We start from the raw sequence: 10,285 nt of genomic DNA, 5'->3' as shown, positions 1-10,285 counted from the left end.
CCGCACCCTCCCCGCGCCCAGAAGCCCCCGCCTCCGGCCCGCGACCGCCGCGCCTTGATTGGCGCCCGGGTGGCGCTGTAAAGAGGTCGGCGATTGGCGGCCGTGAGGGCCGCGCTGTAAGGCGGCCGGCGATTGGCGGGCGGGCGGGCGCGTGCGGGCGCTGCCCGGCTTTGTACACGCGCGGCCCTTTAACAATGGGCGCGGCGCGCGGCGCCGCGTGATGGCGGCGGAGCCCCGGGGCCGCCGCGCCGCGCTCGGGTGTCCCGGGCCGCGCCCCGCCGCCTCCCCCGCGGCCGCCGCCACCTCCGCGACCCCCTCGCCCGCCCGTGCCCCGCGGCGGGAGGGGGCGGCTTAACGAGCCGCACTTGTGCCCCGCATGGCGGCCAGCTGGGCCGGGGGGCCGGGGACGCCCCGCGGCAGCTGATCGCGGTTAACCGGGGTCGAGCCAGAAAGGGGCGAGGGTGGCGCTGCCCGTCCCGCACTCAGCGAGTGCCGCTTCCTCCCCGGTGCCCGGGCCCGGGCGCCGAGCCGCGCCGCCGATGGAGCTGGAGGCGCAGTGGTGGACAGGACAGCTGGCGGCCGATATCCACCAAGCGCTTCGATATAAGGTAGCCCGGGGGGGACCGGGCCGGGGGCGGCCCCGGCGCCTTTGTGAGGCTCCGGCCATCGGAGCCGCCGCGGGGCAGCGGGCGCAGGGCTGTGTGGGGCGGCCCCGCTCGGCCGCCGGGGCTCGGCGGAGTTGGCTTTTGTGGGCTCAGAACAAGCCGTGTGTTCCCTCCGTGTGCGCTGGGGCCGTCTGTCCGCGGCCGTGACAGCTGATCCGAGCGGCCGGACTGCGCTCCCGCTGCTCTCCGGGCCGGGGAAGGGATCGCGGTGCCCCGGGGCTGCTCTGGAGACGTTTGTGTGGGTCCAGCTTTAAACTGGGTAGAAAGCGTTGTGGTGTTATTGGAACAAAAACACCCGACCAGCCGAACAAAAACCCCGTGAAAGAAACGCTGGGTGCACTAAGAATAGTAGAGGGTTTAGGCAATTGCTTAGAAGTTGCTTCGGCAGTTTCAGAGTTGTTCTTCGGGACTGTTTTAACAAAGCGTATCTTAACATCAAGGCTGAAAGACAATTTACAGTGACTGAACCTACTAAAAACATGCTTTTGTTGCCTAATGATACTTGATGAGCGGATTACTTTTCCCGGAGTCGTGACTGCTTTACTCTTTTCCGGTGATGGAGGGAAATAAGGGAAGGACAGGATCATTTATTTGCTACCAAAGTTATCTTTCCTAAAGCTAGGTTAGTGCTGTGAAAGGTGAATTATAAAGCTTAGTAGGTGGGAAGTTTGTTTGTGGTGTTTTGTTTTACTTCAATACCACGTTTCAAAACTTTGAGTTTAGATTAAAACTTTGAAAAAATCGTGTGACTCTATTCCAACTTGATGTCATTAAGTTAAATGAATCAAGTTAATTTTCGCTGGAGAGGTAATTGTACTCAGAATTCTGCTTGAACACAGCGTGTGTCTGCACAGTCTACCTCAAATTTATTCATAGTAAGAGAGGACAGCACTGCTGTTCTGCTGCATACAAGAGGAGGTACTAGGCAGGATTCTGGAGGGTTGTTTATTTTTTTTACAGTTCTAATTTTGTATTCAAAATAGATCATGGCGCAGCTTTTCCTGAATGTGTTGTTTCTAGGAGCTTTGTTTTGAGGGGTCCTCCCCCCAAATCTGAGACTGTGTGACCTTCGAGCACACTGTAATCAGTGTCAGTGTGACATCAATCAGGTCGGGGGAGTGTTTTAACATACACATGAGGTTAATGTTGGTTCATGCACACCCCATTCTTTTCCTAAGGTTCAGCTGGCTGTTAAGGGTCTTTTCCTGGAGGCATCAGCAGGAGATTTGGCAGCTCTAGAGCATAAAAACACTTAAGTACAAAGTCTGGTTGCTCAGATTGAGCTGTAGCAAGAAGGGGTTGAGTTAAACTATTGAACTTTGCATTGAAGCAGCTGAGGAATACTTGCATGCCCTTGCTGTACAGCCTTTGCAGCAGAGGTAATATAACAGACATGGTAAAAGCTGAAGTCACTCTGGCTGATTGCCTGAATAAAGGTTGTTAAATTTTAAGTTGTTAATGTTATGTAGAAAAAAAACCCCTATTTTTTCGTTGTTCTGTAATACAGGAAACAGATTTTGTTCACTGAAAAGGGATTCTAAAATGATGGGAACAGAAGGAAGAAGGGAGAAATCCTTTGAAATGAACTTAGAAATCCTTAGAAACCAACTAAATTAAGGTTCTAATAAAATTCCCTGCTGCTGCCCATCTAGGAGCTGAAGCTGCCCTCTTACAAAGGCCAGTCTCCCCAGCTACACCTGAGAAGATACTTTGCAGACCTGATTGCCATTGTGAGCAACAGGTTCAGACTCTGTCCTGCTGCACGACATCTGGCTGTGTATCTGCTGGACCTCTTCATGGACCGCTATGACATATCCACGCAGCAACTGCACGTGGTTGCTCTTTCCTGTTTACTTTTAGCAAGTAAGTATGTAGCACCAAACTTTAACTAGCCTAATAGAGTCTACTGCCAAATGCAAGGCATGTCTTGGTGGGATAGAGCAAGTGGTGGAAAAAAAGTGGTTATAAAGGACAAGCAGTGCACATCAGTTTGGCCCAATTGGTAGAGCATTTCTTTAGACTTGTTTTGATTTCTGTTGGCACCTGATGAAACTGAGGGTGGGAAAAAGCAAACTGTGATTAAAGACTAATGTTTATATTTGTAAACAAATTATTCTGATGTGAACTTTAAGAACTGTATTGTAGGAACAGAAAGACTGTCTTTTCTAGGAGTGTCTCAAAATAGGTACATCCTGTGCTGGGAATGAGACATTTGCATATCTGTGATAAAGAAAAAAATTAAATCATGAATGCACTGCACTCTGCTGATGGTTCTAGAATACTCCAGATTTTGTAAATGGCAATGTTATTTAAGCAAGCTAATGCTAACATAAATCCTGTATTGTCACATATAAAATGTAATGCAAGTAAAATACATTGGTGAATGCACAGTACTCTGAAGACAGAATTAATTACAAACACTCATTATGAACAGTGTTGCTTTTATTGGCCTCAGCTAGATTCTTGTGGCATGTATCCATCTTTCAACATTTGTCCACCCCTTTTCAATATTTCTGAAAATTATATGGGCACAATTTGCTGGGAAACCTGCTGGCACATTCTCTTAAACCAATAGATTCAGAGAAACTGGTCCTGACAGCAGAACTAACTGTTGGTTTGGTTTCTGCTGATCTGTTTCTCTGAATCTATTCTCATTTCCTCCAATAAGGGCTCTAGGGCCTCTTTGCTACAAAACTGGAGTGCAGTGGTGTTGGACAGTTTTAATCTTTTCACTGCATCCCATGTCCACCACTACAGCTATTCAGCAGAGCAGTTAAACCAGAAAAGGGTTATTTCAGATGCTTCTGAGGGTAGACTTTGACTAGGTGCCACCAGTTAGTAATCTTCTCTTGGCAAAGAATGTCGTGCTGAGTATGAAAACGTTGCCTCAGAAACCACTGTAATCCATTTAGGAAAATGGATTGGCTTTGAACTAATGCCGGATTTTCAAATTAAATTCATGTTCTGAAGAGAATTTTTTTTTCTTTTTGTTTTAAATGAACTTCTGCCATTGTTCATGGCAAGCTGCAAGTAGAGATCTGAAAGCCCTGAGTGTGCTTGCTCTTCTGGGAAACAGTGTATGGGTTGGTTCAGAGAGAAGCAAAATGCCATTTTAAACTTTTGCCCTGTGTGGCTTAAGCAAGCAGTTCAATCAGTGGTGTATTAAGTTATTACACTCTGATATATCTGATCAGGTTAAAAAAGTAATATGAGAAATTATTATGTGACTCCTGAAGTTCTTATTTCTGTAATTACTGGAGTATGGGGAACAAAACCTGATGGACTGGCACTGGTATTGGATTAAGTCCTATATAAGTACCTCAGCTGCTGAAGAAAGTAAATGTTCACGTATGTTCAGTGCTGCAAAACTCAAAGAATGTGCATTTACAACCTATCATGTAGTATTGAGTAGAGAGTGTAAGATGGAAAGAATTTGCAATGAAATTGAAATAGCACAACCATATGGCAAACTGTATGGAAATGTGACACTTGTTTCTCTTATTAATGGGTTTTCTACATACACAATTTTGCTTTAGGCTAAAAACATACAAGCCTAAAGAGTTAAAAGTCCAAGGAAGGTTGCAACAGTGTATGTGGCAGAGGGGGTTTTCAGAAGCATGTTGCTGAAATCCACTTGTTTGCCAGATCTCAAATATAAAACTGCACCTACCATAGCAGGCATTAAAAACAGCCAGGTTGGCTGGAGCTGTAGCTATGCTTTAATGAGTTTTAGATGCAAAAAGGGTGTGTGGGGGCGGGAGGGTGATTAAAGCCAAATGCTCTTGTGGTTTGCCAAGTCACATCAAAGTGGTATTTCATTGATGATGGGGACACATTATACAATAATTTGGTGACAAAAACTTGCATATGCAATGTCAGTGATGTCCTGATATTCTGCTCTTGGCAGCTGGCTTCTGTGCGCCGGCATGGGAAAACCAACAGGAAACATGGCACTGCACAGTATCCTACACAGTGTTTGACATTATCTGCTGAAATTCAGCTTATTTTAGTGCATACCCTTTTTTGTCTCTAATGACAAAATAGTCCATTTGAGCTTTGCATCTGCAGGAATGTCTCAAGCTTGTTTGACGTAGGAGAATTGAAATATGACCAACAAGACATTAGCTACAATCCATTTTATAGTTCATTTGTGCTGAACCTTTTTTTTCCCTCCTTTTTCTGTTCACCTGAAGGTAAATTTGAAGAAAAGGAAGACAGTGTTCCCAAACTTGAACAGTTGAACAGCTTGGGTTGTATGACTAACATGAATTTGGTACTAACAAAACAGAATTTGCTTCATATGGAGTTGTTGTTGCTAGAAACATTTCAGTGGAATTTGTGCCTCCCAACTGCTGCTCATTTCATCGACTATTATCTTTCTATTGCTGTCCATGAGACTGATCTTCATGATGGCTGGCCAATGGTTTGCTTAGAGAAGACTAAGTTATATATGGCAAAATATGCTGATTACTTTCTGGAAGTATCATTGCAAGGTGAGTTACAGATTTCAGATGATGACTTTTGTTGTCTTGACAGACAGTGTCAAACTTAAATGAATTTTTTCTCATTCCTTCTTTCTAGATCATGAATTTTTAAATTATGCCCCTTCTTTAGTTGCTACTGCATGTGTAGCTTCTTCAAGGATTATCTTGCGTCTTTCACCCACGTGGCCCACGCGGCTGCATCACCTCACTGCCTACTCCTGGGACTTCCTGGTGCCCTGCATTGAGCGACTCTTAATGTGAGTTAACACCAGGAGCTTTTTAAAAGCCGCTTTCTGCATCTATTGTTGTTTAATTGCTGCCAACAGTGCAGTTACATTTCTTTATAAATTTCTGTTCCTCTGTTCTAAAAGTACTGTATGTATTGGGAAACATGTAAGTTTGGTAGATACATATTGTTAGGTAATAACTGGTTTTGCTCTTTCCAAAAGAGCAGACTGTATCAGATCTGATCTCTTTCCAGATCTTTCAACAAATAAACTTCAACAAATAAACAAATAAACTGCTTTGCATTTCCACTGAACATCTGGGATGCTTTGAGCATCTTCAATAGCATGTTCCCAATCTCTCTAATCTGCTCTGGGAGCAAAGAGATAGTGAAGGCATAGGAGCTTCTATAGGGAAGGCTATATTTCTTGAAGTTCAAGGCATACTCCAAAGAGATGATGGATCAAACGTGCTGACTGTTTGAGTGGCCAGCTTTGGCGGGAGGAAATGACCAGGAGTTTGTGTCTATTTTTGCTGTATGCATTTTTTGCACTACAGCTGACATGAGATAAAAATGCCAAGTGAACCTTCCTGGGAAAGCATGTTACACAATCTGCTTTCCCTCTACAGAAATTTGCTCTTGCCAAGTCTAACGTAGTAGAAGCTCAGCTGTATCTGGAAGAACCACATCAGCCTTAGAAATGTGACATTATCACTCTTGATGGCCTCTGTTGGCTCCACTCGTGTGTAATGAAAGGAGTAGTACCTAAAGCATGCAAGTTCTGTGGCAGAAGTGTCTTCAGTATTGCTTTGGAACAGAGGGAGGGCACCATCAAAAAGTTAGGAATGAAATGTGTAGGTGGCACCTGCTTAACCTCAGCATAGAATTGAGTGTGTGTCTAGAAATGTTTCAGACAGTTGTAAGTCAGAGGGAATTCAGATAAGCTGTGCTGCATAGGCTAGCAAAAAAGTGAGAGGAAGAAGAAAAAAGGTGTTTTGAACAGGATCCAATATGAAAATGTATACAATCTTAAAGTAATGTAATGTAGATATTACAAACCTTTCTGGTATCTTGTCTTTAGAAACCTTATGCTGTTTAATTTAAATGAGGTAGAAGCAACAAGTAATCTGGCAATTTATTGGGCTACTAAAGTACAGTAGCAAACTTTATTGCACTGTAATTCTAGATCCTGCTTTATTACCTGTATTGTACTTGGCTTTTATCTTTATTTATTGCTATACAATAAAGTGAAATGCCGAAAAGAGAGACTGTACCCTGACCAAATTTTGAAACCTTAGGTGATTGTAAAGGGTAGCTAAAACTATTTTTTTTTAAGCTTTGGAAGCTGTCAGATATTTGCACCATGTTTAGAGTGCATCTATTTTGATGCATTTTGTCTTTTCAATTTGTCGTAGTGCGCACGATAACGACGTGAAGGAAGCAAACAAGCAGAAAGGACAGCAGGCTCAGTCTGCCCAGCACGCTGTGTTTCAGCCCCCAGCTCCAAGTGCCCAGCAGGCCAGCGCTCAGCAGCACGTTCCACACTATCTGCAGGCTCATCAGTCTTCGTTGCAGTACCACCACCCAGCATCCCAGCAGCAAGGCTGCCAGCAGATATTATCATCCACTCACACAGCCTCTTACCCTCTCCAGACTTGCCCTGCTGCCTTACAGAGCAGTGCTCAGGCTCGAGGCCACGTCCAGAGCGGCGCTGCCGTGCCGCTGGAGGTGAAGCCGTGTATCAGCGTCTCCTACAACCGCACCTACCAAGTGAACGGACGATATTCCTGTGTTACCCCCTGCTTTGAGAGGTGATAATTACAAAACGGTTTTGTGCCTGTTTGTTTGGGGTGGTTAGAGTTGTGTGGAAAAAATGGTTTCATTGTTGTGTTAAACCTCAAAAAAGTTTAAGGGCAAAAAGTTGAATAAAAAAAGGTGTCTTCCCAGAAAAAAAATAAAGCAGCTGGATTGGCAACTGCTACCACAGCTCAAATAACAGCCTGCAAAATGTTAACACACAGACCATCCTCTGAAAAACAATCTGTATGCTTGGGGATAATACATTCTGACTCTGACACTCAGAATATTCTGCTTCTACTGTGTGTCTGTGAAATACTACTCAAAAGAAGAACAGCTGTGGACTAACTACAGACTTACCTTTTAATGAAGGAGATATGCAGTATTATTTTGAAGATATTTGTCATCCCACCGTACAGTATTAACACTTTATGCTTACTGAAACTTAAGACTCCATTGAATGCCAGACTTCTACAGGTACATGGAGAGCACAGGAAGAAACATATCTCATGTGGCTAACTCCATATTCTTGCTGTTTTTTCACTACTTGTGTTGGTTTTTGCTTTAGGCTAACGCACATGACTGGTATTTTGGCTAGTTTTTTAAGTTTTGTACCTTACAAGACAGACAATATATTTTTGCCTCTTTTATCTTCCCTATCTTTTTTTTTGTGTTTAAAGTAACTCTTTCATACTAACTCAGGGACTTTTCTACTCATTACTCTTGCTGCTGGTTTGTAATGGGGTATAACTCGGGGAAGAAAGACAGAGGGGGAAGAGACTATACAAAGTGGAGTGGCTTTTCTTCAGGGCATCTATGCAGAGTACCAAAGGGATATCTTAGTGTTCACAGAATGTAGATGTGAACTACTGCCCAGCAGTGTGATAATTGAAGAAAAGAGAAGGTTTCAGCTGAATTTGTACTGTACCAGAACTACTACAGTGGCTGTGAATCCTCTGTGTACACATACACAAACATACAAATATTAACCAACAGAAAGCATCCTCCAGTTGTACTGACAGTATCATTCCTACAGAAATAGTACAGTTAAATGCTGACAGAAATCCAGTTCTGTCATGCTTACAGTGGAGGGAAATTCTCAGGTAATAAAGGGGCAACTTTGTCTTCTACTATTTGGGAGTTCCAGAAGAAGATACAGAAATTTGCTCTTCCAAAGTGGGTGGATCAAAAATATTTTGCAGAGTCCACTGCTTCATCACAAGTAAGGTGCTAATTATATAACTTCATGTAATTACACCATCTCCTGTGGAGTGGATAGTCTGAGGGTAGAAAGCTTCACTCATCCACCTCTGGAAAATTATAGTAGAGATATTAATGGAGATGGTTTTTGGGGTTCTTTGTGTGTTTGTTGGGGGTTTGGGCAGGGGGGTGTTTGCTTTTTTAAATTTTGTTCGGGTTTTTGTTGTTTAAGTACAAGAAGATATCAGACTTTCTCCTGTGGTAGAAGTGGGTATGAATGACAGGATTCTTACTACTTTAAAATATCTTTGTACTATAGGGGCTTAAGGCTTTTGTTTTTGGTAGTTTCATTTGTTCTTTTACCATCTTCTTCCCTGTCTTAGTGGCAGCACTTAAAATCATATACCATCAAATGATACTGAACTAGTGTAAGTCTTACAGAAACTATTTTGAAAGCAGGGGCAATTACATTATCAATATGAAGATGAAGGCTTTATCACCATAATGTACAGAAGGGACGGAGGACAGCTGTGTTCATTCTTTCTGGGGCTAAATTATAACATGCTACAACAACCTATTTATTGTTGAGGAGAAGAAATCCTGTTTCTCTTGTTTTGTCTTTTAAATCCTAATTTTTGTTATGGGCTTTTGTAGCATAGATGTGCAAGTCAAGAAGAATAGGAGGGTGAATGGAAAAGATTACACTCTCCCTTTTATCCTAGAGAATCAACTTTGAAATAGGCATAGTGGTCAATTCCTTATTAAAATGCAAGTTGGTTTGGTTTTTTTTCCCTCTCTTTTCTTCATGTCTTAATGACTATTTCCCCACCTCACAAGATGCCATGCTTTTTACTCAGCACTGTTACCCATTTTAGAGGGAAATGGACTGCTTTCTGCTGGTTTCATTTTGTTGCAATGCTGTATCCACGTCCTCAGTGCTCTAACTACCTCTGATGCTATGAATGTACAGTCTTGTAATAGACCATGACTTGAAATAACAGCAGATGCCTGTAGCAATTTTTTTCTGTAAAATCTTTAAGTCAGCTAACTTGTCATCTTTTTTTTTGTGACACAGCAGTATAGGCTCTTCTTTTTGGGGGTATTAGTAAGTTTATCCCATAGGCATTCAATATATAAAAATTTAACTAATACTTAACACTGGAATTATAATGGGTGGGGGGCATATTCAGTTAGTTAATACCACAGATTTACATTTAATAGGGTATTTTCTATTTGACTATTTTAAGACATTAGGTCAGTTGTAAAAAGATCCACTACATGCTGTTTGTTTTTAATTTATTACTTAGTCTGAGTTTTTTTCTGACACTACAGCTGCATCATGACTACAGAGAAAATGTACACTGAACAGTTTCAATCTGTATTATTTAAAAGGGCTTTATCAGTGTACATTAGAAATACACTGTTCTTACTATTAGAACCAAAATGTGTTTTTTATGGCATAAATAAGAATGGTGCTTCTAAATGCAAATGTCCAAAACAATGGAATCTTTGTGAGTGCTATGCATTCAACTTATTTTTTAAAATAAAACTAGTTTTGAGTAAGAAGGCTCTGGTGTGTATTATGCTTTGTATTATGTTTTTTTAAAATATGTAAACTGTCTTGCCCTGTGTATGGGCTGAAGCTGTAGAGACTTCTTTTTCTCCCTCCCCCTTTGTTTTCTGTGATATATCATAAGCTTCAGAAACACTCAGACTTCACAATTGAAAAAAAATTAGGAAGGAAATCACTCAGGAAGGGGCTTTAAAACTAATTGCAACCACAGCATATGCTAAGTATTGTACACTTCAACAATGAGTCTAGTACACAGCTGTACCAAAGAAATAAAGCACAAAAGAACTTGAGTTCAAGAGCCAGTGAGTGAATTAATTTTGTTCTCATACATAACAGCAAC

The 10,285-nt window shown here is 42.3% G+C and overlaps 1 protein-coding gene across 2 annotated transcripts; it reads left to right on the top strand.

The window, feature by feature from the left end:
• Positions 1–272: 272 nt before the first annotated feature.
• Positions 273–9,941, top strand: CCNJ (cyclin J). Of its 2 annotated transcripts, none has more exons than XM_079312039.1 (5): positions 273–608; positions 2,318–2,528; positions 4,859–5,158; positions 5,247–5,406; positions 6,791–9,941. In XM_079312039.1, exons 1-5 carry the CDS (start codon positions 540–542, stop codon positions 7,188–7,190), a joined length of 1,140 nt encoding a protein of 379 aa, XP_079168165.1. In that variant the 5' UTR covers positions 273–539; the 3' UTR covers positions 7,191–9,941. The 2 variants fall into 2 exon arrangements, with proteins under 2 accessions (XP_079168165.1, XP_079168166.1); XM_079312040.1 differs by having other exon boundaries at positions 392–608; positions 5,280–5,406.
• Positions 9,942–10,285: the final 344 nt, after the last annotated feature.

Source organism: Erithacus rubecula, assembly GCF_903797595.1.
Source record: "Erithacus rubecula genome assembly, chromosome: 9".
NCBI classification, from domain to species: domain Eukaryota; kingdom Metazoa; phylum Chordata; class Aves; order Passeriformes; family Muscicapidae; genus Erithacus; species Erithacus rubecula.
The sequence above is the reverse complement of the archived record's forward strand: the minus strand, read 5'-3'. Positions and strand labels throughout refer to the sequence as shown.

Bases quoted from the DNA above. Each gene is read 5' to 3' on its own strand.
- CCNJ (XM_079312039.1), top strand. From the start codon at position 540: ATGGAGCTGGAGGCGCAGTGGTGGACAGGACAGCTGGCGGCCGATATC. The intron at 609-2,317 runs GTAGCCCGGGGG...CTGCCCATCTAG, and splicing joins ACCAAGCGCTTCGATATAAG to GAGCTGAAGCTGCCCTCTTA. The intron at 5,159-5,246 runs GTGAGTTACAGA...CCTTCTTTCTAG, and splicing joins TCTGGAAGTATCATTGCAAG to ATCATGAATTTTTAAATTAT.